This window comes from Amphiura filiformis, chromosome 2 (genome assembly GCF_039555335.1).
Source record: "Amphiura filiformis chromosome 2, Afil_fr2py, whole genome shotgun sequence".
Taxonomy (NCBI): Eukaryota; Metazoa; Echinodermata; class Ophiuroidea; order Amphilepidida; family Amphiuridae; genus Amphiura; species Amphiura filiformis.
The window spans coordinates 82,264,442-82,292,049 of record NC_092629.1 but is presented as its reverse complement, the minus strand read 5'-3'; the positions used below and the strand labels follow the sequence as shown (position 1 = coordinate 82,292,049).

The 27,608-nt window shown below is 36.8% G+C and overlaps 2 protein-coding genes across 3 annotated transcripts in view; one reads left to right on the top strand and one right to left on the bottom strand.

Moving 5' to 3' along the window:
- LOC140146705 (transient receptor potential cation channel subfamily M member 2-like) overlaps positions 1 to 26,212 on the bottom strand; it is a 375,948-nt gene extending 349,736 nt beyond the window's left edge. The window contains exons 1-19 of one of the 2 annotated variants that reach the window (XR_011858289.1): positions 26,077 to 26,212; positions 25,250 to 25,506; positions 24,689 to 24,853; positions 23,798 to 24,055; positions 23,342 to 23,506; positions 22,760 to 23,011; positions 21,997 to 22,143; positions 21,235 to 21,498; positions 20,303 to 20,507; positions 19,407 to 19,638; positions 18,795 to 18,934; positions 17,690 to 17,756; positions 17,324 to 17,458; positions 16,585 to 16,878; positions 15,659 to 15,833; positions 14,959 to 15,097; positions 14,335 to 14,522; positions 13,800 to 13,899; positions 12,294 to 13,247 (exon numbers count right to left, since the gene is read on the bottom strand). Coding sequence is in view for 1 of the 2 variants with exons in the window: in XM_072168579.1 (XP_072024680.1) it covers positions 13,244 to 13,247; positions 13,800 to 13,899; positions 14,335 to 14,522; positions 14,959 to 15,097; positions 15,659 to 15,833; positions 16,585 to 16,878; positions 17,324 to 17,458; positions 17,690 to 17,756; positions 18,795 to 18,934; positions 19,407 to 19,638; positions 20,303 to 20,507; positions 21,235 to 21,498; positions 21,997 to 22,143; positions 22,760 to 23,011; positions 23,342 to 23,506; positions 23,798 to 24,055; positions 24,689 to 24,853; positions 25,250 to 25,499 (3,180 nt within the window). In the remaining variant the exon portion in view is untranslated. Of the gene's footprint in view, positions 1 to 11,931; positions 13,248 to 13,799; positions 13,900 to 14,334; positions 14,523 to 14,958; positions 15,098 to 15,658; positions 15,834 to 16,584; positions 16,879 to 17,323; positions 17,459 to 17,689; positions 17,757 to 18,794; positions 18,935 to 19,406; positions 19,639 to 20,302; positions 20,508 to 21,234; positions 21,499 to 21,996; positions 22,144 to 22,759; positions 23,012 to 23,341; positions 23,507 to 23,797; positions 24,056 to 24,688; positions 24,854 to 25,249; positions 25,507 to 26,076 lie in introns of those variants that run through there. The other variant, XM_072168579.1, reaches the window with a different exon arrangement.
- LOC140144000 (probable G-protein coupled receptor 34) lies at positions 8,396 to 9,990 on the top strand. The gene is made up of 2 exons (XM_072165830.1): positions 8,396 to 9,311; positions 9,908 to 9,990. Exons 1-2 carry the CDS (start codon positions 8,396 to 8,398, stop codon positions 9,988 to 9,990), a joined length of 999 nt encoding a protein of 332 aa, XP_072021931.1.
- Positions 26,213 to 27,608: the final 1,396 nt, after the last annotated feature.

Below are 27,608 nucleotides of genomic sequence, written 5' to 3'. Positions count from 1 at the left end.
GCAGTATTGACGAAGTTGAAGCCCCATTCAAATACATGTAGCTAATTTATTATACTGTCAGTATATAAATTACAGATTCACGTAAATGCATTATTTTTGTCTTAAATAGGCCTACACGGCTTAGGGCTGAACCACTAGCAGAAGACACCAAGTTGATGTTTTATGACCTTTGACATTCTTTTGTGGCGAGTGACATGGTCAGTTCAATTCACGCCGAGTGTCCTTGACAGGTTTAACTCTGCTTCAGTGGTCATGAAAGAATTCAAAAGATAACCTCTGCCCCAACAATCCCAAGCAATTGTCTGAAACTGCTCTTCGGATTATGTATCATAAGAACTCAGTCGTCAAATGATGATAGTCATAATGACCAAAAGATTATTACTGACTATATCATTGAAGACTGAGTTCCGCAGTCTTAATACAAAATCTGAATTTTGATGATTTTACGATCGTCCGGATGAAAAAAAATCACTGAATGGGCCGTTAGTTCCCTCCTCTCTTACACTGGCAATATGAATCAAAGAAAAATAAAGAAACAATTAAATAAAACAAGAAAAAAAAAGACAAAGAAAAGAAACAATAAAAGAAAAACAAATATGAAAAGTTCGAACAATATTTGGTTTATAAAATTAATGTGACCGTGATGAGGCTCGAACTCACCACCTTCCGATTTAAAGTTCGAAGCGCTAGTGTACCAAATTCTGATGCCTTACCAAGTGAGCTGTGCTCCTGATTTACGAAATAAAAATAAAATAATACACTGTATATCTGCTTGTGTCGGTAATTGATTTACTCAAATTCCATAATGGTACAGTGCAACAGAGCAAAAATGCCCTAAATTTAAAAGCTATATAATTTATGACCACTATACACTACACATAAAAATACTAATACAAGGGAATTTCAACGTAAGAATCCAAACAATTAAGTACCAACATGCACAGCATTGTCGTTATATCACATTTGGGTTTTAACAAAATGTTATCAAACCTCTACTGTGATTGGCAGCTGCACAAGGCATCTCTTTGATAGTTGATAATGGCCATCCATTCAGCAAGTGGCTACTAACTGACCTTGACAGGCTTGAATGAGCACTGTCATCTGCTACAAAACCATCACACTCTAGGACCTGGTCACTCCATAATGCTACAGGGAGCACAGTACTTTGACAATGGAGTGAAAGACTATTATTATTGATTAGGCGCGGATTTTAAAAGTACAGCTCCTATGCGTGTATAGCAAAATCATGTAACTAAAGTACTAAATGCATTATGCAAAATGCGCTCTGACCAATTTATAAAGCATTTCATTAGCTTTAATTTGACATATTGTTTGACATATTTGGAATTATGGTAAATCATTAAATTAAATATTTATTAATTAATCAATTATGTCAATTAATTAAAAATTTAATGCAAATATGCATATTTCTCTGACAGAATTGTAGGATTTGACAAGAGCCATCTTTCTTGTAAGTTTGATTCTTATAACATACCGGTATCGTATTGCGTCCCGTTATAGTTGCAGGAAAAAATACGCGTGCAGGACACACACACACACACACACCACACCCACCCACCCCAGAGGATCGTACCGTTTTACAATCGTATAACATTCATTGGCGCTAGTAGTAGTAAATTCCAATTTTCTTTGCTTTACCTCACTTGTTCTGCTCAAAATTAAAAGGGGAGATATCTGACAGTAAAAGCTTACATTTTATGGAAATTATGTTTAACTATTTGCTTAAACAGCACAAAACAGATAAATCAGACAAATTTACTATACATAGGCCTATACATGTATGGTATGCCAAGGACTGTTTAAGAATATAACATTAGATTTATGATATTTACTTCGAGGACTGTTATATATCAAAAATGTGAAAAATATCAAATTTTAATAATTTGTCATAAAATTTGTATTATATCGTGAATTTCAAACAATGAAATTTATTTGATATCAGAAAGACATTCTTCGTATTCAGAATGCAATTCGATATGTCTGATGTGCTCTCATGTCCCACAAAAAATACTATCGAAACGCTCAAAACGCTCATTCCAGATCCCTTAATTTGGTTAATTTTCTTTGTCTTTTTTTTCTTTTCTTGGTTTCTTTTTTCTTTCTTTTTTTTTCTTTGATTTATATTGCCAGGGTAAGGAGAGGAGGGAACTAAAGGCCCATTCAGTGATTTTTGGATTTTTTTTCATCCCGGCGATCGTAAAAATCATCAAAATTCAGATTTTGAATACTAGACTGCGGAACTCAGTCTTCAATGATAGTCAGTAATTTTTATATTTTGGACATTATTATGACTATCATTTGAGGACTGAGTTCTTATGATCCGAGGAGCAGTTTCAGACAATTGCTTGGGATTATTGGGGCAGAGGTTATCTTTTGAATTCTTTCATGACCACTGAAGCATAGTCAAACCTGTCAAGGACACTCGGCGTGAATTGAAAGACCATGTCACTCGCCACAAAAGAATGTCAAAGGTCATAAAACACCACTTTGGTGTCTTCTGCTATCTAAAGGCCCATGGCTGATTTTGTACCTTTCGTCATTGTCATAGATGTGCTAACATAGCTTGCTAGTGCAGTGGTTCAGCCGAAAACCGTGTGTCTAAGACAAAAATAATGCATTTACGTGAGTCTGTAATTTATATACCGGTACTGACAGTATATAAATTAGCTACATGTATTTGAATGGGGCTTCAACTTCGTCAATACTGTCGTTTTCCTGTTTTGTTTTTTGCCATTTGTTTTCATTAAAAAATTTATAAACGTAACAATTTGATTTTTTTTTTCACTTTCGCTGGGATCACTGAATGGGACTTTATAGCGCGGATTATTCAAAACTTGTTTTTACCTACTGCTATATAGAATTAATCCGATTATTACATAACTTTGCCAGCGTATTCAAGACATAGGTTATGTAGGGATAAACTGTACATGGGTATAGAGGCCCTGCATGCTTTTATCGATTGGCTCCAAACAAAGGATTTGAACCGGTGTGCTTCACCGTAATCACGGCGCAGTAGCCTACAGTCCATTCAATCAAATGTTGTCAGTGTGCGAGACGAACGATGTATAAATCTGGAGGTCACATTATCACTTATCATGCTTATTGTAAAAAGTTTGTCCAATGCATATACTGTGTGTATTGTTCCCGGGTATTGTCAATGCAGTCAAGCAAACAGGTATTATATTTTGACAAGGCCGCTATAGTATATTCACAGGGGTGTCTTGAATGGCCAATCATATGGGACATAATCAAATTGCAGTGACTGCTTCCTTTGTTACCACATGTCAGTCATCTTGTGATTATTGGACCATGTAAACCTGCAAAAACGAGCCAAAGTGCAGGCCCTATGTTTGTGATTTATGCCAAAAAATGTAACTTCAATGCTAAAATGAACAAAATTGAGGACAACTTGCCAAAGGAAGATGCATAGGCCTTTTACAACTATTGGTTTTATTTTAGTCCCGGTAGGCTTATTTTGATCCACCTAAAGAGTATTATATCAGAGGAGCTGATCTAACACTCCCGACACACCCCTAAGCATGCAAAAATTGTATTGAAATCAGTCTTTTTGAAGGAAACAAACACACTATCTGTGGTCATCTTATGACTCCCTACATTTTGGTCATCAAAGTTTTTATGACCCCCCCACCCCATTTTTCTTTCCAAACATTTATGACCCCTCCCCCCTCTCGTATATTTGGGACACCTCTCCCCCCTTCCGAAGAAAATGATAGCCCAAAATGGTACAAAATGGGGTTGATTTTGGGTCTAAAATAGACCAAAAGCAAGATTTTGTAACAACATTTCTGACGACTGAGCAGGAGAGGGGAATGACTTGCCACCCTGCCCCATGGCTAATCTCCATTGGTGCTGATGACGGGGGCGGTGCCGAGGGGTGATGGGATTCGCATATATTTTGTCGATCTTGCAAAATCATTAGTTCTTCTTGCACATCACCTCAACGAGCCTGGCCAACATCATTGTAGGCCCAATATACCAGCCTAATGGCCTAGGCCTATATTACGAACTTAGTGTAGTTTTTATCCCCTCTCTCTCATGTGATTTGAGAGACACATCTCATACTCTCACCCTTTTCCACCTCTCCCCATCCTCCATCTCCCTGTTCCTCTCCCCTCTCTCTTCCCCTTCTTTCTCCCTTTCTGTCTTGTTTTTTCTCTCTTTCCCTTTCTTAGTGTGTGACCCTTGCGTTTTAAAACATGCAGAATTTCGTGATCGCGATTATCCCCTCGCAAATGAAACCTGTCACGATGTAAAATAATTTGAAATAAATAGACCAGGTCTCTGTTTATATTTTATCAAAATAAAATGCTAAAAGTAGCTATATTGATTGAGAAGAACTCCGAGAAGGAAAATCGATTATTCCTATTGTACTAAATTTGAAAAGAAACCACTTGAAATCACTCCACTCATTCACTCGATGATACCAACCGGCCATATGAGCCAGAGTGTGACGACTGACCTCATTACTGTGTATAATTTAGAACCGGACGGAACCGCCCGGAACCGGCGGGCAACCGGCGGTCGAGTTTTGATTTGATCCCTAACAGTATTGCGAACCACCAGCATACATAACTCGATGTAGAGAGTCTTTCCTATTCAGAGGAAATATTGCAATTACACACCTTATTGCCTTTTAACAATAACCATTGACACTAGCACATATCAGAGAAGATGTAAGAAAAGGACGGATAACAGAATTATATCCTTGAGATAATCTCGTAGGTAATCCTGTTGCACCTATCATAGTCCTTTATTCTCAAGTGGTGGGTTAACCAACAATTAACAATGAGAGGAAATTCCTGAACCTGTTCAGTTGGGGATGATTTGAAGTGACCGCCAATTATGACCATTTGATATTTAATACCAGCAATGTGAAAAAAAAGAAAGAAATAATGTAGTGCCAAAATAATGTACCCTTTTACGGAAGGAGCAATAGTTTAACCAGTTATAACTCCGCTTCTGAAGTACGAATGTCAGCGGCGAATGTCAGGTTATTATTTCCCAGTCTTTAAAAAAATTGCAGGTATAGGTGGGAATCGATCTCGGTACCTCCAGGTTAAACATACTGTCGAAACGCCATAAACGCTCATTCTAAGTCCCTTAAGGGATCCAAAATGAGCGTTTATTGCGTTTCGACAGTATTTTTTGTGGGACATGAGAGCACCTCAGACCAATCGAATTGCATTCTGAATACGAAGCATGTCTTTCTGATATCAAATAATTTTCATTTTTTTTAAATCACAATATAATACAAATTTTATGACAAATTATACAAATTTGATATTTTTCAAATTTTTGATATATAACAGTCCTCGAAGTAAATTATATAAATCTAATGATATATTCTTAAAGTGCATGTAGCAGGGAGGAAAAGCCGACGGTCAATTGAAAATTTTGACCTTTCATATTGAAGATATGGATTTTTTTCCCAAAAATACCTAATTTTTTTGGTGTTTTGGGATAAAAAATCCATATCTTCAATACGAAAGGTCAAAATTTTCAATTGATCGTCGGCTTTTCATCCCACCTACATACACTTTAAGTATAAATCATCAGATTTATAAAGTTTACTTCAAGTACTGTTAAATATCAAAAATATCAATTTTTAATGATTTGCCATAAAATGTGTATTAAATTGCGAATTTCAAAAATCTAAATTATTTGATATCAGAATGACATTCTTCATATTCAGAATGCAATTCGATATGTCTGATGTGCTCTAATGTCCCAAAATAAATACTGTCCAAACGTTCATACCCCAGCCCTTAAGTAAGAGGTAATAATTATGGCAATAAATCCGCCGTATAAAACTGAACACAGCTCAATCCAGCCTCATAGGCCTATATCATGTAAATGTATTATGTGATGCAAATGTTGACTAGGAAAAAAAAAATATCGCACGCCGGCAACTAGACTACTATACAAAAAAATAGTATCACATCTTTCCTGCTCAATCAATATATTATAATACTTGCAAATAGATCATAGTTTACTAATCTAATCCTGTAATATAGACCTGTTATATCACCTTTACATGGTTTGTTATGGTAGGGATTAGTGTCCGATCTCTGTAATGTAATGTAAATGAAGCATATTGATATGCAGGAAGAATCGATCAGGGTGCTATCTATTAGGGAAAGATAAACACCATTCAAAATATCAATAGACAAGAAGAAAGGGATGTAGAGATTTGTAATTGAGTCATGCATGATTTAACAGAAGGTTCTTTCCAAAACCCAAACGTAATGTTTTTATTGGAATAACAACGTACAAAATTACAAAATTTCCTTTAATTTTTAATTTAATTTGTATTCAATATCACACAAAACTTCGATATGTCCAAAAATACAGTAGGCCTACTTTCATTCACTTTTTCAAGATAAGTGAGAAACTGCTTTTCTATTATTATACAGGGTGTCCCATAAAAAAATACCGAGTGAATAAAATTAAAAGTTGGGAAGTAGCCTTTTTTATTGTGCATCACGTGCGAAAAGTTTATTTGATTTGGTTGACTGGTTGCGAAGAAATTAACGATTACTTAATATGCGCATCAATGCAGTTCATTCCAAGTTTGATCACAGGCGCTTTTTTCATACTCGCTCGCCGCTTCCTAAAGTTTGTGTATCTCATTAACTTCAGTCTACATTATCTATTTTATAATTCGACGGTGTTATATTATTCATGCATTCACTGAAGATGAATAACACTTTGTCCGAGAAAATTTTGATTTCTGCAATTGGAAGCTTTCCAACTTTAATTCTTTAGGTTGTACAAATAATTATGTTTGATTTTAACTTTCCAAAGAACATTTGAGACAAGAATAACAATGATCAAGTGCTTACAGTTTACGTGTGATTTTTGATACCATGCAACATTAATGTTGAAGATGTAAACTTTACATTACAATTTCTACGAAATATTCCAAACATTTTAATGTGTGCGATATTTTTTTAAGCCAGCTGGAATTCTTTTATGCAATTAATTCTTTATGCAACATTAACGAAAAAAGATATTTACAAGTACCAAGCATATTACATGCAAGCTTCCAGTTTGATCGAGCCGGTTTTTAAATCTGAACAAAACCTAATTAAATGTTTTGCAAGAAACATATGCTTAAAAAGAATGAAAAGGATTTCACATAACAAAACATGAAGGCCATTGACAGTTAACCATTATAGTGCGCATTGTGTTGAATGATCTTTCTTTCAAACGTGGAATGAAGTGAATTGACTCATGCGTTATCGTTCATTTCTTCGTAATCAGTCAACCGATTCCGGTAAAATTGACGTATAATATGCAAAATAAGATGGGCTTATGTTTAGATTTTTGGATTCTGATGTCTTTTTCTCGACTTATCCGCCCAGTATTTTTTCTGGGACACCCTGTATATAAGGAGAGAAAGTAGAGAAAGCACATTTTGTTTTTATTTTCTAATTTAGAAACATCATATAACTTGAATTGAATGAATTAAAACACGTCCCTCGCAAAAGTCTTGATAAACAAAAGCCCAATTATTCAATTTAGGTTACGCAGTTGGCAGTGGACTTTAATTGTATTGAAGATGTCACACAGTACAACGATGTCTTCTGACTAACTTTACCCAATAAAAAGGTTGGCGTTCATCTTCCATGACCATGAGGTTCACTGCGTCAAGATCAGAAGTCATAATAAAGAAAACACAATTTAGTCAATTACGTTACGCAATTGGATGACTACGTTAACCATTGTATTGAAGTTACAACAGCGTTACGAAAGGAAGTAACTTAATAAGTACTTGTGAATGGTAATGAAATAATGAAATCACGTGTTGAATACTAAAATGCACTTTGATTTGATAGTCCCCCTCGCCTATATAAAGATATTTATTTGTGCTGTACCTGGCAGTTACACTGTTGCCGATAGAAGAATATAGTTCAAATTCGCAGAGTATTCCTTATACTGCATTATCTATCTAGAGGGAAGTGTTACTTAGCTAACTGGCTTAAAGGATTTGGTCCAGAACATCTGGAATATTATTTGTAAAACCGTATGTCGTGTAATGTGTCTTATCTAATCGCAATTGTTGAGTTTCGTTTTTAAATGCTAATATTCTACAAAGTTGTGTAGAAATATAACTTGACCGATCTGATAAATATTCGCGTTCCAACTTAACAGCAAAGACCTAACAAGGCTCTACGAACAAAGACAGATAAGCGTTGACGTTAGCAGTGCACACATCTCAACTCGTTTATCCATCTTCTCAACACCATACATTATCAAGGAAACAGAGACGGGAACGTCTTTGCATCATACTCGGAATTATAAGTTTTATTTTATATTTATTTTTTCTTCATTGTCCACGCTGTCAACAAAGATGAACAACAGTAGTTTACCTAGTGATTGCAATATTTATAACACATGGAACTTTTCTCAGGCCAACGAAACAGCTCAGGCAGCACTATGGACTGGAATTGAAGGCTTTCTTTTTACGGTCGGTCTTCCGGTCATATTCTGCGTTGGCGTTGTAGGTAATCTCGCCTTTTTGTTTGCTCTATTCCGCGTACCGGTAATGCGCACGGTAACCAATGCGTACTTGGCAAACATCGCTGCTGCCGATCTCTTGTTTGTCACCTGGTCATGTTCCACGTACTCACCTCCTTACTTTCTCAACCCTGTGCGCAATAATGTTTACTGGAAATCTGCTATTGGTTGCGGCGTATCTTTCGGACTTGCCTACATCGGTTATTTTGCGTCTATTATGCTGATCACTATCGTTACCGCAGAGAGGTATTTCGCGATTTGCAGACCATTTCAACACCGCATGATAGCCGGTAAAAAGCACACTGTCCGAATGATAGTCGTTTCTTGGATTACAGCAGTTGTATTATCTGCTATCACGTTGCCGAGTTGGTCGAGCATAGTCAAGATATGTATAATATGGCCAGATGCCGAAGCTTATCAAAATTTTCCGACGCTGATCCGGCAATGCAACTCTCCGAGTTTCGCGGTATTTGTCTTTGGCGAAATCGTCCTAACGGTTCCCTTCTTCATTATTTTACCAGTGAACCTATTCATGTATGGAAGGATCATCCTTACGTTGAGTAAACGAACAGAAACATTTGCGGACAAAGAGAAAACAGAGCTCGCTACGCGTGCTCGAAATCAGGTAGCGAGATTGCTTATCGTAAACGGGTCGGTATTTCTCTTTTGTCAAGCTCCGTATCGCATAATTAGTATTCATTATATCGCGTTATTAGCAGGGCATCGTCTCTTTAGTCGAAACATTTACGGTATAATTCTTTTAGCAAGTCGGTTGATGATTTTAATAAACTCCTGTTGCAATCCGTTTATTTATTATGTGACAAGTTCGTTTTATCGCAAAGCGTTTAGAGATGCTTTTTGCTCTTGTCAAAAATCACATCCACGTGGATTTGCGACAGCTTCGAGTATTTCGGGCAACACAAAGGAAACAAATGTTGCGTAAGGTGCATTTACATAACGTTTTGTAAGTATAGATGAGTTGACCTCAATGTTTATCAACAAAGGCAAGGGACTGGTATATCGATGTGCTTGAGTGAACCCCATGCAACCACTACACTGTTCAATAGCCTTATGATGTGGCGGGAGTTTTAAAAACACGAGCCCTGAACAAAATATGATGCGTGCGCATACTGCCAGGCATTGACGTCAGAAGTCAACTCATCCATAGAATCTTATAGTGGTTAGGGTTATACAACTAAGTCGCCAATAACCGTAGTCGCGACTATAACTTGCTGGTAGTCCACTAAATGACGAATATTTATTGTGTCTCATAATAGATTCAATAAGACAACTATAAAGCTTGTAAACTGATCATATGACATCCATATCTTCTTGGTTATTCTAGGTAGTGTTGTATTTGTCCTGTCTCTGGATCGTCGGTTACATTGCCGCATTTTGCTGGCAGTAAGATTAATCCTCAGCCCATGAAGATCTACGCGCGGTCACTGGGCCATTTGTTTTCGCCGTGTTTGTAACCTGAGAGAGGCGGTCGAGAATTCAGGCTAGACGGCCACGTTGCTATTATTTTCTGTTTTTAGATCGGAGTACTAACAAAATGAGTCTTTACTTCAATATTGACCTCCAAATAGTCATTGATAGTCTACTATTTTGGTCCTACTATGTGGAGAGAGTAGTCGCAGAGGAAGTTATAAGCCAGTTTTCAATCTGTTTTAGCTAAAATGCATCTTTATATTGTTGTCGAACTTTTGCATAGCATGTTGGTTCATAGTAGTCAGGTATATTTCAATAATCAAGGTACTTATTGTCTTATAGAACGTGTCATAGAATGTGAACCAATGTAACATTACAACTTGTTAAACCAATTTTTGCAATAGGTCTTTTCAAATCGAAGTTTTCCGGAGTTTTGTTTATGGATGACCCAGTTGATTTAGTCTGTGTCACCTACGATAACACAAACGCAACTATTTAGCCTGAACACAAATCAGCATGAAAGTCACGAGTGTGGGGTGTGTCTTGTGTAAGAGATTGATGTTTACGTCGCCAAGTGCCCTGGCCAAGTGCAATTTTTCCAAATCTGAATTGCCGAAAAATTACGAACGTTTTTGCATGCCTAGCTTACTTGAATAAATAACGCTCATTCCAACCGGTTCACGTTTTTTATTCGATCTCGATTTGAAATGGTCTATTGCGTTACAACATGTATAACAAATTAACAGTACAATAACATGATTAAAATAATTAATGATAATGTTCATAATAAATAAGAGTCCCTAAAACTATGTATCTACTACTAAACAATAAGTAAAATATATTGTACAAAATAAGATAAGAAATACATATATCTCTACAAATGAGATGATCTCAGTAAATACAAGTCCTATACTGTACATCATTAAAAAAAAGGATTGAACAAATCGTGTAGATTCTTTTTCTTTAAGAAGTACTACACTTGTAGTAAATTTGTGACTAATTTTGCGTTTTTCTCAAAAAATAATAACACACCGGTAAAAAAAGTTATGTATATTATTGGGGCAAGGAATCAATTATTACACTGAAATTTCAGTGACTCAAGACAAGCGGCTCAGTATATATGATAGGAAATGAGGTACATCCATGCGGGACCTTATTTCTTATCATAAATAACGAATCGCTTGTCTTGGGTCACTGAAATTCCAGTGTAGTAATTGGATTCCTTGCCCTATAATATACATAACTTTTGTTACCACTGTGTTATTAGTTTTTGAGAAAATGCAAAAATAGACACAAATTTATCGAGGGGTGTAGTACCCCTTAAGTAAATATTGTATTTTTAAACATTGAATCGTCAGCTCAGGGATCGATTGGCTGATACATGTATGGTGAGATTGATTTAAGCTCTTATTTGATTACAAAATAAAAATTAAGCCACTTTAAGAAACCAAGTACTAAATTACACATTACTTAAAGCCTTAATGTACGATCTTTTTAAATTTTTAGATTTTTCTTTTTTTCTTCTAAAATGATAATATGCAATCATTATGAAAGTTCCCAATACATTTGGACGCCAAAAACATTGGGAATTTGCAAAGAAACAACATCATAAACTTCACCTCTATCACTCGAAACATCTCACACTATTTGGATTAGGACAGCGAGTGCGGCCTCAGAGTTAGTCTCCTACGCGGCCAGTTTGGTTACGCTCCCTCCACCAAGCTAGTTTTGTACGAGACTACGGTTTGCGATCGTGGCCGACATGAAGTCATAATCTAAAAAATTATGACTTATGTCGGACCAACAGAAAATCGTCCCGTTTTACTACAAATAGGACGAATTTGACAGTTTGCTCATAGATTTAAGTTAGAACATGTGTAAGTATTACAAATATGCCAAAAATCGGTTTTGAAAAAATAAAGGTAAATTCTGAAAAAGATCGTACATTATGACTTTAAGTTGTCAGTTAAATGCCGTGCAGTAATTGTCAACAAAATAATATTAATGCTTGAAAGTGTACATGAAAATGTTATAATTTTCGTTGTAATATTTTATTTTATGAAAAGAAGAATTGTATAGTTTACTGTAATGTATACATCGTTCTATTTTATTAAGTTAAGTTTGTTTTTACAGTCAAATGTAAAATTTTACAAGCTCTGCACGACATTTTACTTTAGATGTATTTAATTTATTATATTTGGCAACAGCAGAACCTAATAGTGAACAAAACACTACATTGCAGGGTTGCCTTAGTAATAATTTTATAGCATTACTTTGTTACATGGTATTGATTAATTTACAAAAAAAAATACCTATCTCGTGTTTTAAAAGGTTGCAAGACAAATTTGCCTGATAATGGTGTTATCCGTTTTGAGCCTGTTTCGTCACGTAATTACCATTCTTTAATACGAGTCAGCCACTTTGAATCACGTAATAACCATTCTTTAATACGAGTAAGCCACTTTAAAACATTAGGAAAGTTCAGATGGAAAAGCCGATAAACGACATTTTAAAATTGTTAAGACCACCACTGTCCTGGTGTTAGATTTTAATTGACATTTTTTCTTTCTTTTTTTAAATCCAAGGTATAAGAAACTGGGATCAAAATAGCATATATTTACCTATATCTCGTATCGAGAAAATGGAAATATCGCTTTTGTATCGGAACACTTCATTTGACCAAGATTGTACAGAACCTATCATAATGAACAAAATAATTGCAGCCCGAAGACAGAATTAGAAAGACAAGCACCTGACGTAATTTGTCAATCAAACTCGAGCACGGGTTGTTTACGGTGTGTCGCGGTACTGAACGCGGCGGTAAAACCGGCGCCTTATTGTTAATTTTACACCTTCAAACATACAAACCATCTCAAAATATAGTAGGCACCATGTCAACAATGCCTAGAAAAGTTGCTTTTTACCTTGTAAAAGTACGTAATTTTTCGCCATTTTCTAATATTCCTTTTCTCCGATCGATCGGCACCAGATAAATCGACATTAATTTTACACGCTATTAACCAATCAAGGATCGTAGGGAATTTGATTGACAGTGACGTCAGACGGAAACTGTTCTTTTTATCGCTGTCTTCAATTATATATCCTATATATATTAGTAAGTAGTACATCCATTGCTATTTTTATAGCATTTATACCAATAAATATGATAACAAGAAACTAGTTTCAAATTAATTCACAGACAACAGCATCTGTTGGTCCAATTTCATTCCTCCACCTCACGTTTATTTCTTCATCTGTAAGACAAGAGTAAAAAAAGTAAAACTTAATTAGTTTTCGGTAGAATAGGAAGCACCAATAACCAGCAAGAATGGAATAGAAGTGTGAGATGATGAAGTGATGATGTTGACGATGATGATGAGTTATGAAGATAATCTTTGATAATCAGTGATGATGATGATGATGTGATGATGATGATGATTATGATTAGTGATGATTATGATAAAAATGATAAGTGATAATAATGATGATGACGATGATGAAAATAGTGGTGGTGGTGGTGGTGCTGGTGCTGTGGTGGTGGTAGTGAGGTGGTGCTGGTGGTGGTGATGCTGCTGCTGGTACTGCCCTGCTGCTGGTGGTGGTGCTGATGGTGCTGGTGGTGGTGCTGGTGCTGGTTGTACTGGTACTGGTGGTGGTGGTGGTGGTGGTGGTGGTGGTGGTGGTGGTGGTGGTGGTGGTGGTGGTGGTGGTGGTGGTGGGGTGGTGGTGGTGGAGGTGGTGGAGGTGGTGGTGGTCGCATTATAGAAAACAAACATTGTAGACACTCTTAGGTCTATTATACCTACCGACTGGATCCGTCGCTCCTTTTACGTTGAATATAATTGTAAGCACATCGCTCTTCCATCTTGATCAGAGATCTCTCATCTCCATCCGAGAAATATCGCTCTATAAAGTATTAAAAATGACACAAACTAAGTACACTCGAAACAAAAATCACTCAATATTAATTAAATTGTACTCAAATTGAGTACAATTTTATCAATATTTATATATATTATATACTCATCATGATCATTTTGTTGCTTTGCTTTTTACTCAACATGGGGTATTTTTTACTTTAAAAAAACCCAATTTAAATCCTAACCATAGCCACTATGTTAATATAAACACCAAAAATTCACAAGTCAGACTCAATTCTAGTCCATATTCATATTCTCATCCCGAGCCCAACGAACCCAAGCTCTTATCCTAAATTCGTTAAACCTATAAAAGGTCGACCTTTGATGGTGAAGTTGATTGGTTCAGTTTGATACAGGTATATTCATCTTAGAAGCGATTTTTAAATGATGATTAGATATTGAAGCTCATTATGAAGCTTACCCATTCTGTGAATAGTCCATCGAAGGATCCTTGCCTTGTGTAGAATGTAACGAATCAGCCGGTACAAATGTGCGAAGATAATCAATGGAGGTGGAAGTAACGGACGGTTGAAGAACTCTTTCGTTAGACTGTAGCGTTGGAATTTGGCGTGAAGGTCCGTTTCACCTTGTACACGTTGATATGTATTACTGGAGAAATATTTTTAAACATTATTATAATAAACATGATAACGGTCATTTGGAAAGGAACGTATCTCACATTACAAATTGGTATTGTGTTAAATACATTCAATTAATAAGTTGGTTTATTGCAAGTATATGGTTTAAAAGATCTTATTGAACGCACAGCACCTTCAATTTAATCTACTGCCCCTCCAATTCGTTCTTTTAGCTACGTACTATCTGCTCTGGAAAAAATTAAGTCTTAAGTAGCACTTGTTTTCCTTTTCGCAACTTCTGTTTATGTCATCTGTCATTGTAAATTTTACGACGTATTGATATGTTCACGTACTGGAAAGGCCTTTATGTTATGCGTTCTTACTTGAGTATTATATTAGGTGACGTCATAAGCACCTCTGGCATCTTACGAAAACAATAACGTAAAGGCACATAATATACTACTTACCTGAACATGGCAATCAACAGGTTGAGCAGTAGGACATTGCTGATTATCATATACACAACCAGGAAGAATACACCCCAGCCAACGTGTTCAGGACATGGGTCCAATGCATTACCGCTACATGTTCCTTCAGTCTGGCTAGCTGCAAGTAACATGGGATGAGACACACATGTAATATCTCCTATACGGTTACATAAAAACAATTCACTATATAGCCATTCCTATGATTGGTACTTTCCAACCGTTGAGGGAGTGATTACATGTAATCCGGTTATCACTATGTCAACTGGATCACTATTTTGAGTTCTGCACCAAGATCAAAATGATTACAACACAAAGTATATGGCATTTTCCAAATGGTGCGTGATCCAGTTACCAATGAGGTATGTAACCAATTCGCTGGTGAATTGACGAAAGGTGTCATATCAATTTCTTCTCATAACGGCATGAAAGTGCCAATTTAATGTACGTGTATACATGCCCTTTCAATCCAACTTAACAAGAGAAGAATCAAACTACAGTCCATTTGACTTTCTCGAGGCAGAATAGCGTCCGCGTGTGATACACGCACGATCAAAGGTGGTGCATCATGCGTCGCAAAGTGAATGCGCCCTGGAGAAACACCGTTTTTGATAGCACGTGTACCACACGCGGACGCTAGTAGGCCTTTCTCTAAGAAGCTAAAATGGACTATAGTTCTAACCTGTGACGTCATCCAGAAACAGCTCTCCGTATATCTGAAAGGTTGGTCGGAACAATATGCCTTTGACAACAGACGAAACATCAGTGACGTGTGGGTATAAGATTGCCTGAACCGCTACACCATATCCTACTAGTATTATCACGAGGATAATGATCATGAACCTAAGGTCTCCAAGCTACGCAGAGAGGGAAAGAAGGGAATATCCATGTTCAATGACTTCCAAAACATTGACGAAAGTAATTTATGCAAACTCGGATTCGGTTATGTGTATTGGTATTTTTTGTTCAAATCCATACACTCCTATGGAATACATGACCTTAATCGCCCATCAAATAGGGGATGCAAATTTCAAATGGAAATAGAGTCACCCATTCAGGTAATCCCATTTGAAATCTACCCTCCCTGTGTGGACGATTAATGCCATGTCTTCCATAGAGGGTGTCGGTGCAGGCCCGTACGCAGGGGGACCTGCACAAATGTGCATAAGTATACAAAAAGTCCCAAAATATGACACTTTGTGAGCGTAGTATACAAAAAGTCCCAAAATATGACACTTTGCGAGCGTAGCGTAGCGAACAAAAAAATCTGGGTTTTTACACTTTTTGGCCAAAAAGATCCAAATTTTGAGAAAAAGTCCACTTTTACAAAATCGCCCCCCCTGGAAAAAGGTCCACTTTTTCAAAATACCCCCCCTTAAAGAAAATTCTGCGTACGGGCCTGTGTCGGTGTATAGTTTCAACCGGAATTGCCCATTTGCTATAGATATTACAAGTAAATTTGTGATTCATTATATCCACATGTATTTTCTAAATACTTTGTTAAGAGTGACTTTCCAAGTTAATTTAAAATATACTCATGATACTATAATAACAGCTAATTTTTGGCATTGTTCCAGTCCAGGATTTTCAAGATTTTTTTAAACTTACCATTTTGAAGATCATAAACACCTTCGGACCAATGTTCTTAGATATTGTCAAGAAGTGTAAGAATCGAAGGTAAAACATGAACAGGCTGAAGGCGAGCACAATTCTTCCCGGACTTCGTCCATTTGGAGATAGCCGTATGATCTCGCCCAAGACGAAGAGTAGAAGCATGACAATGTCGATCCAATTCCAATAGTTGGACATGTACTCTCTTATTTGACTCTTAGCTTTTATGGTGATGTTTCGTAGGCGTTTTCTTCCTTTGTTTACTCGACGGCCCATGTCAGGTTGCACCAGCTGCAAAATGAACAAAAGGACAATGGACAAAGTGAAAACTGGGGTTTATTTGGTTTGAATTCCTTTGTTTGGGTATGACAATCCTTGGTGACCCAAGAAAAGCTTCATATGAAGCTTAATTCCATTGGAGTCCATTTGAACACCAGAACGGGTTAGGAACAGTCAGGGTTTAATACCCTACTCTTCTCGAAACTGACTGCGAGCTACAAATATGACTCTTCCGTTCATGTGAATGATTGACGGCTTAAGGTCCCCTCTGAATGACAGGATTATATCATGGTGCATATACCCAGCTCTAAATGCACCATGGGAAGAACGGGGTCGTAATTCAAACTACAGATGTTGTCATTCAGATTTTATTTTCCCAACAAAATACTCCAGCAAGTTAGGGGATATCCACGGACACTCTCACCAACATTCCGCATAGAGGAAAGGTTGAACTCACCTGGCGGACCTCCTCGGTGATGAATGTAACCACCCAGAAGATCAAGAAAGACTCTGCCTCTGAGGGACGCTTCTTGGACAGCTGGTCTGACACCATGACGTAAGAGAAGAAGATCAAGAACACTATGTACATTACCTGAAATAAAATAATCGTCCAATGAAAATTAAAAGTAGTGTCTCTCTGTCCAATATCCATTGGTAATATTGCTTTGACATCACATAACACATTTAGAATTGTTTGTGAAGATTTCATGATTATGTGTCAATCCAATGGCGACGTCAAAAATGACGATATCGCATCTGTCACCACCTGCTTTTCTCTATGATTAGGTTCTTCTATACATATTGTTGGCTTAGGCTTACTTACCAAATTTATCCAAAATTTGGTTCGTGGCGCATCCAAGAACTGCTTCGTTTTCTGCCAACATCCCTTTCTGTTAAATATGAAAATTGTGAGAAACCTTATACCGGGAAACATTTTCCCAAGAAAAATAGCGGTAATCATGAGATAATAGAGACCTTGCGAAATGAAGTTACTTTAACTTTAACTTTAACGTCTAGAGGATTATAGAGGATTATGTATTCAAAACCAACTCTACTAACGTGTGGAAATTATCGTTTTCCTAAACTAGCATAGCCTTTCAACAAGGCTCTGCCTGACACCGTAGTGGGAGCGCCACCTATATTATTCCACCCGCTCGCCCCCCCTAGGATCGCGAGGTCTTTGACAAAGACTAAAACTATCATTTCATTACTGAGAGTTAATGAAACTGTTCTTTTTTGAAGGGACAATCGATAGAATACAGTACATTTCTAACGATTGTTCTTCCTCATAATTTGAAGACTAACGGATCGACTTGATGAAGCTGTTTGCTGAAATGAGACGTGTGATTATCTTTTCTTAAAGGGAAGTTAGATAGAATTGAGCATAGTCCTTACGGGTTCTTCTTCCTCATAATTTGAAAAAAAATAATAAAAATAAATTGACGTTTATTTCAAACTCTAATGGTGACCCGCAGTTCAAATTCCTAGAGTTTATATTATTAATCACACCTAAACAGACACACAAAAATTTGCAGGCAGGAGCTTAATTAGCGCCAATATTGCAACATTGAAACAAACAACTATACAAACACCTAACCCCACCCCATCCTCGTAGGCAATGATAATAAAGTGCCTTGCCAAAGGACACAACAAGTTGACATAAGCGGGGTTCGAACTCGCAACCTATGGATTGTGAGTCGGGCGCCTTATCCACTCTGCCACACGTGCTCCTAACTAACTGAACAGCATTAAACTTAGACGTATTGCTCTTTTTTTGGAAGAGAAAATGAGAATAGAGCACATTTCGTGCGGCTCTTCTTCCTCAAAATCTGAACACTACTTGATGAAGCTGTTTGCTACAAGAGAGCTTTTGAAAAAAAAAAAATTGACGGGGTAACGGATAAAAGATAATGGAGCACACTTCTTACGGTTGTTCTTCCTCATAATCTTCCTGTACATAGCCTGTTCGTAATGGTGTTGTTTTCTCAACTTCATCCTCGTCTGAGCTCTGATCGCCTATTCGCTTGTATCCTATTGTCTTGTTAGATATTGGATCACGATGGAGAGGCTGTAATGGTAAATTGTAGTGGTTTTTATTCCAATACAAACAAAATTCATCTTCTCTCTTTCAAATCAAAATTGTACACACATAAATCATCATGACAAATGCAACTATTTTGTTATTTGCTTCGTTCATTCTTCCCCAATATGCAAATGAGATAACTCTAACCACAACCCTAACCATCATTTGCATATTGGGGGATGTTGAATGAAGAATGCCATCTGGGCTACCCATGATTTGACTCGTTTATGTGTTATGATACAAAAGCATATTATCTTTCGAACTTGATTTTTATTTAAGTTCGCGACAACGATTTTCTTTTTCGGTGCTTCATTACCATGATTACAATTCATAAGCACTTTTTGGGATGATTAAATAGTTGAAGAATGAAAATCCAATCACTATGTGTCAACCGGGGCCTGGCCAAGGACACTATTGTTATCACATTCTCAATCATGGTCAGTTTTCAATTTCTCACCTGAGTCTTGTCCTGCCCTTCAGTGGGCAACCCTTCCCGCCATATTTTACCGAGGAGCACCTGTACAGCTGGGTGAGACATAAACCGTCGGCTCTCTGTGTCTTCGGCGAGACTAAGATGATTTCGATAGCCCCAGTTGGGCGAGATTCGGATTAGAAGATCCAGGGTGTCTTGTCCTTCGGTTTGGTCTTCGCATTCCGTCAGGATGCCATATGCTAGGTCTTCATATTTTCTGCAAAAGTGAGCAATCGATTTTAAATTAATTCAAGATGTGAACCTACTAGGCTATAAAAATGAAAAATAGTTTGACCAGGGTTGACGTGATTTAAATCAATTGATTTAAATCACGATTTAAATCAAATGATTTTTTTTTAAATCACTGATTTAAATCAACTTTTTCAGTTTTTACCGTTTTTGATAAATTTAAGTTAATTTCTATCTTGAATTGCCTGTTTTACTTCATTTGCAATGTTTCTACACATTTTGGATACAATTGAATACCTCTATGATGTCATTTATCTATTGCTAAAAAATCATTTTCAAGGTGCAGAATTCAACAGGTTTTTTCCCAAGATTTTACCAAATTTTTTCTTTGAAATGTTCAAATCTGAAAACATGTTTTGATTTTTTGGTAATACCTGATAGGATTGTGCATATGCCTAGCATTCCACTGGTCTCTTTAGACTTTATCATTGGGTATAGCAGTTCTTGGGATTAAAAAAAATCAAAAAAATCGATTTAAATTTTAAAAAATCTGATTTAAATCAAATAAATCGATTCTTTTTATTATTTTTTTTAATAAAAAAAATCGCCAACCCTGCTTGTAACTCCGACGTCTCGGCAATACTTTTGACATGTGAGTTTGAATAATGTATGCATATAAGATTGTCACTTACTGCGCAATCCCGTAGAGCAGCTCTTTCAGTTCAGTGTGCTGTCCCTTTGCCATGACTTTGTACATCTTACTAGCCGTCAAAGCTGCCGCAATGTGTTCTTGACCTTCTTCCCAGAAATATTCAGCCATATCGTAGTACTTATTCAAAATGGAGTAGAGCAACAGCTGTCTTGTAGGATCCGGCAGAATATCGCCATCTAGGAATTCTTTGAGGTAATGTCAAAATAAATATATAAATAATTCTGCCGCAAACCAAAAGTAACTGAGAGACTCATTGGCGCAAGGTTGTGGGTTCGAACACCATCAGGACCAATGTGTTGCATGCTTGTGCAAGACACTTTATTTTGCTTGTTTCGCTAAACTTGACAGCGAAATTAATGTAAAGCGCAGATAGATATCCATTTAATTACGGATCTAAGACACTATATAAATGACTACATTATGCATTTCATTTAATTGGTGTTGTTGCTGTTGTTTGTTGGTTTTTGTGTTTGTTTTTTGTAACAAAAGATTATCTTCCCGTATCCTCAATAGAATAATAACATTGTACACATAGAAAGCTGTTCTCCAGAGGATAGAATAACAACATCTCAAGGTTATCATCAATTGTTGATACTTGTATCTTAATTCTCTTCACGCAGGTGTCGACTGCAGACGACATGTTTCAAATTGTTTAAAACAATTCAAAAATTTCAGAAATGTAAATGTTTATGACCATATTTGAAATCAGTATGAAAGATGCATGAAAATGAGTACAAACAAGTCTAGTATTGGTTCAGTAGTTCTTAAGATCGCTCTTGATATTTTGAGAAAATATTTCAAAACTTGAACTTTCCCGTTGAAGCGCATGGCTAGCACGCAGAGCATTAATACAAAAGTGCACAATAATGAAAGCTGCGGCATATAATATTATAATTATACAACAGAACTCACCAAAGGTACAGAATTCCCAAACTCCTGACACATCATGACCTGTTCCAAACCCAATCTCCTTGACAATGAATGGTTTGGTTGATTTGTGCTTCAGGAAGGGTTTCTGTCCTACCTCCCCAACCTGAATAGGTTTCTTTGGATCGATGTAGATGTAGAAATGGCGAAATTCCTCGTCGCTCAGATGAGGCGTAGATGCATTAATTGCTTGTTGTTGCCCGTACTTCAGTGCGGATCTACTCATTCCACTGCCAGTCCCACAAAGTTCTGTTGAAGAATAACATGGTTTTTTTTTTTTTCAGTTTTACCGTTAATTTACCTTGTCCTTGTTTGGAAACCCAGTGTTCCGTTTATACTTCAGCTTCAGTGATTCTAGTGAATGTTTATGGTTACTTGTTTCTTGTATTTTTCATTTATTAATTCATCATTTATTTCCATATAAAATGCATACATATACATCAAAATCAGTTCTACTACGATTCCATGAAATCCGTAATGTTCTAATTACTGCAGAAATATATTATGATCAATGATATCAAATGCTTTTGATAAGTCTAGAAAGATACCTATTGTAGTTTCGTTTCTGTCAACAGCATTGTTGACCTTCTCGACAGGTTGTAAAATAGCCATATAAGTTGACTGTTTTGTAAAAGAGGACAAGGTATCATAAGAAACAGCAATGTTAATCCTCTCTTCCACCCACCAAACCCCCAAACATACGTACCTACCCACCAAAAGTTATGTCCCCAGCGGGTTTTGACTTACCTATCTCATACATATCGTCCTCTTTGTCTGATCTCATAGCAAGGTATGCGTCGCTCTTTGCTTTCACTCTGAACGTGACTATCTTCCGATCTCGTGGAACTCTTGGTAGGTCGAAGTGGTACTTCGATGTCTCAAAAAGCTCACGGCCTAATGAGATTCAATTTCCATTTTGAAACAAAAAATAGATCATTGATACTTGTAACTTTTATCAATATTGAAAAGTGTCTGGATTATAATACAAAAATAAAATACATCACACAAAACATTCATTGTGTCAAGACTTATACAAAATATAACATATTGGGCCTACAGAATTCTTAAGAAATTGACCGCCTTCCACCTCCCAAGTAATGCTGGTATTATCCAAAAAATACTACAACATTTTCACTAAAAATAGGGTCGATCCTTCATGTAATTATTTCCTGTAAGCTAATCCTAACCCTAACCCTAATCCTAAACCCTAACCCTAAACCTAATCCTAACCCTACACTAACCCTAACCCTAATTTCGTGTATAATTACATGAAGGAGTAACCAAAAATAGATATTTATGAAATGTCGTACATATACAAAAATGGCACTTTTTAAAACCGCTCAGTTGATGCGGTACTTAGGCTATAGTAGGTCTGGGGTCTCTCAAGGAATTTATTTATCAAGTAGTTTTAGAAGTATACCAGCATTTCTTAGGGCAATTGATTTCCGTTGAACTCTTTGAATCACAAATAATTATATTGCTGTTCACAAAAAGTTTGTGGCGTTCTTACCAAACATGCAGAAATCCCAAATAGCTGGACTCTTGTGATCAGAACAAAATCCTACGAACTTGACGTCAGTCTTTCGTTCGCACTTCATGAATGGTTTTTCACCGACCACACCAACTTGGATCATATCGTCTTGAAGGTAGATATAGAAGTGTTTGAAGCTGTCGGCTGTGAGTATCTTCTCTGTTGTTATGTGTGAGTTGAATTTACCCTCGTAGGTTATACCGGATTTCTGGTTCTTGTCTAAGCCCAACACTAGAACAAAATTATACAATGCATTACAATTATGTATTAATCTATTCCAGCTCCAGTGACACCTCATTAATTTCCCTGGACCTTTGGATGCACTGAAAAAGTGCTTCTTTTTATGCCCCTATAGTGAACAGAGGCCAAATCCTACCCAGGCAATGTGCATTTTCGGCACAAATACTTCCGAACGATTTTAGAACATTTCTGGTAGTCGTTGCTGCTTGAAATATCAGTAATATTACGTCAACATGCCGTGATTACAAACAAAGTTAATTACAAAGTTGGGGGATGGTATGGTTATACAGGAACAGTGATTAAGGATACGTATACACTTACTGATTTCATACATGTCATCCGATGGTTTGTCTTCAGGTGACAATGCGATGAGGGCATTACTGGCCGCTTTGACATGGAAAGTTATCATCTCTGTGGTCTGTGGCAATGGCGGGAACAAGAAGTTGTATTTGTAGACACCGCTGGTGCTCTGGTGTTCACTGGTACCTTGATATAACATTTAAAAGAAAAAAATGATATAACTAATGTGATCGATGGGATTAATATAAAAATATTTTATTTTGAGAATTGTCTTGTAACATCTCGCCAGAAGCATCAATAATTATTAATCAAGTCCAATACTTTGGCGTCTTTCTTTAACACACAAAATTTAGACAAGACATAATAGCACTCTTAACGTGGGTCTACTTTTATGCTTAGTGGTAAATGCCTAACATTTCCCGCCGATTAAGAGCTGATCAAAGTATAAATGGAATAGACCAATGATTACAAGCTCACCTAATACAGGAAACTCCCAAACTCCTTTGCACGCAACATCAGAAGCAAATCCAAGGAAGTCAAAATGGATGGGTTTACTAGGCTTGTACTTGAGGAATGGTTTCTGCCCAAGCCTACCGACCTGAATCGACCGTCCTTGTTCAAAGGTCAGGTAGAACTGACGGAACTCATCCGGACTGAGTAGGTCTGGGGTTGATTCTTTGGCGACATGTTTGTTGCCTCGACCGATTCTCATCTCGGAAAGGTTGTTGCTAAGTACTGTTTGAAAAGAACATTTGAAGAAGAACAAGAAGATTGACTAAAACATGTAAAACGTGACATAATGATTATTTAATGAAAAAAGTAAACACGGTTACAGAAATTACTTCCAAAATATAGTATTTCGACAACCATTCTTCAATATGCGGAACGAAATTTCAATCAACTGAAATTAGAGACAAATTCTGGTGTTTTATTTTGGCCCCGGAACAAGTATAACCCTAACCCTAATCCTAACCTACCCTAATTATAACCCAACCCTAAGTATAACCCTAACCTAACCCTAACCCTGTAGAGGGTGCACAGGGTACATACCAGAATTATTTAATTAACAACAACTCAATAAGGAGCGCACATCCTAGACATGCCACAATAGATCTTGGGTGCCAGGACCAGCTTCCCAAGTTTCATACGGGTTAAAGTAGTATATGGAAAACGGACAAAGTATTACATGTATATGGTAAGTTCTTTGTTCAAGATAATGTCCCTGAATTTTCACAAGAGCAAACTAACGCAACACTACCGGCGTTCCACCGCGTAACCTCATGCACCAGAATCTAGCGGCATTAATTGAGTTGTTTTGACTTCAAGATAATCATAATCAATTTACATCCACCTGTTGGGATCGCTTACCTATCTCAATCATATCCTGAACGTCTTTCTTCTTGGGTGACAGAGCCAGATAGGCTTTGTCGTCAGCCTTGAGTCGGAAAGTGATGGATGGTTTATCAGCAGTTAACTTGGGTACTGCGTCGTACCGATACTTGTACGTATCCGGTGTCTCAAATTGTTCGTAACCTATTGTGTAAAGACATGGGGTGTACCTTTTACTTGCTACATTTTTTTTATTTGAAAAATGGAAACAATTAATACTTTAAGGTTGGTGGAGGTGGAGTAATAAACAAAATGAAAAGTTACACGAAAATTCCTACAAACGTTCATGTGAAGTGAAATTCTTGAGAATTGTCTTTGCCAATTACTTGTTAGACTCTCAATACATTAAAAGATGCTATGTTTAAAATAGAAGCCCTCTTTTATGGATGATAAGATTTCATATCTCTATCATAGTCATATTGTCTGGATTTTCGGCTCCAGTGAGAGTCAGGCAGGTCAGCACTGAATATACTACGAATCCGGTGCAAAGCTAAAGTACACTTGAATTAATTATTTGATAAAACAAATACACTTTCTTACCAAAAGTGCAGAACTCCCAGACTCCACTGATACCAATATCAGTTTTGAATCCCAGGAACTTGATTCCTACTTCATGTCGATGGTCACACGTCATGAATGCCTTCTCCCCTACGTATCCCACCTGGATGCCCCTACCAAATGACACACGAAGAAATGGCGGAAGGCATCTTGGCTTAGAACATCGACTTTCTCCACTTCTGCAAGGATGTTGGTGCCGTATTTGATGGTACATTTCTCGTTCTTGGAACATCCTAGGACTGCAAAAGAACGACGACAATGAAAAAATACTATAAAATTTAAACTATAATATAACATTATAGACCATAAAACGAACCCCGATTCAGGTTGTTCATTCTCTCCACCTCTGTTGTGTTCGTTTGACCATGATGCTGCATTTGTTATCTTGAGATAGCTCTTAATATTTTGATAAATATCTTAAAAATTGGACTTCTTATATTGAAGCCTGTGGCTACGCAAAGCAATAGAATTGGTATTCTGTCATGATTTTTCTCTTGAATAATTTATCATTGCTTCTTCTGTTTCAGCAAAAGGTAGTTTAAGTCGGAAGGTATCTCATTTTGGTAGTGTCAAACATTCTACATGTTCTAAACCAATCATTAATCCTATTCTGCCAACAATGTGGAAGGGGACACATGTAGCAGCCGACATAAGGTACCTTTCGCTGTAAATGGTCATATATTGTTTTGTTAATATTACTTCTACATTATTATTGTTATTAAATAATAGCGTTTTGTTTGTTTGCCGTGTTTCTTTGTTTGTTGGGGGTTTGTTGGTCGTTTTTCTTTCTGTAAATTATAGTCACTTACTTATCTCATACATAGTGCCAGTCTCCTCATTCATAGGTGCCAGTGCCACGCAGGCGTCACGCAATGCCTTCACACGGAATGTGATCGTCTTTCTGTCTTCTGGTATTTGAGGTAAGGGGAATTGGTACGTTGAACTCTGGGAACGAGAACGATACCAATCATACCCTAAAAGAAACGAGTATATAGCCGTATTATAAATATTAGTGAAGCCCTCTTTTTCTATGAAGCAAAACTTCTTTGAGTCAGGCGAATTACTATCCTGGTTATTCCGTGGAAGCTAAAGCCAGATTTTTTTTTTAAATCTACAACTGACTGTATTTTATATTAATTTTCTTTCCTTCCCTCTCTAATGATATTTTTGTGAAGAGTATTCCAAAAGAAAATAGTGATGTTTTTGAAGAAGTTACTTCGCTTCGTGTGCTAATGATCTGCTTTGAAAACCTGGTCCCGGTAAGAACCGGGACCAGGGCCACCATAGACTTTCTGAAGCTTACAACTCCCTACTGCGTCAGTGCCTGACACGTGACCTACATCACGGTCCAACGTTCTCTGACCAGCAGTAGTAAACATCTTTTAACAGTCCATCGACGAGTGAACAAGGAATAGTGTTACATTCCGAAACCTCTCAGGTGAGCAAAATTAAGCTTTGAGTAAATAGCTTTCTTCATCTCAATGGATATAATGTCTAAATCGTTTTGTGGGGATTGCATACCTGCTTTATTGTCTTCACTGAGAAAAACAAAATGCTCCGTAGTGAGATCCTGAAGTACCTCCTCAATATCTTTAAGTACATCTTCTGTCTGTTCGACACCCTAAAACAGATCAGCACGACATTAAGGTTAGCAACTATTTTAAACTGTTGCGATTTGGTAGTTTACAGCATCTTGCGAATGGTAGTGAGCATTGGCAAAAATTGCATTGATCATTTCATGGCGAGTGTATAGAAGAGTTCAAATATCACAGATATACTTTTGTAAGTCCTGTGGTTTTTAAGTTATGTTGTAAAGAGGGCTGAAACAACAACACTTTTGTAAAACGTTCATAACTCATTAATAACAATAAATCAAGCAAGCTAGTATATATTATTTGCAAAACATCAAAGTCTTATTTTTCAATAATATATTGATTTAGACAATGAAAATCGATTTGTTTTTGGCTACTCCGACCTACAATACCGCATCTACCCTTAAAGTACAATAATCCACAAAAAGAAAAACAAAATGAATATTATTGATGAGAACAGAATAATAGTACTCACTCGGTAGATTTCAGTTCCTATCAGGAACCTTGTTCACTCTTCAATGACTGTAGTGTTCCTATAAAGTTGGCGACGTCATCACAACCACCGAGGACTGCAGACATCTCGAAACACTACTGCAGTCATTGCAGAGTGAACAAGGTTCCTGATAGGAACTGAATTATATCATCTGGATCTGTTACCATAACTTATTTATTTTACAAAAAACATATATCTTTAAACTAAAAGTACCATTCAAAACATATGTAAACACTGCTCCTTAGATTACATCATA

What these genes read in the sequence shown, in the direction of transcription:
- LOC140144000 (XM_072165830.1), top strand. Translation starts at nt 8,396, where the DNA reads ATGAACAACAGTAGTTTACCTAGTGATTGCAATATTTATAACACATGG. An exon ending in CTTTAGTCGAAACATTTACG is followed by an intron (nt 9,312 to 9,907) that starts GTATAATTCTTT and finishes TGGTTATTCTAG; the next exon opens with GTAGTGTTGTATTTGTCCTG.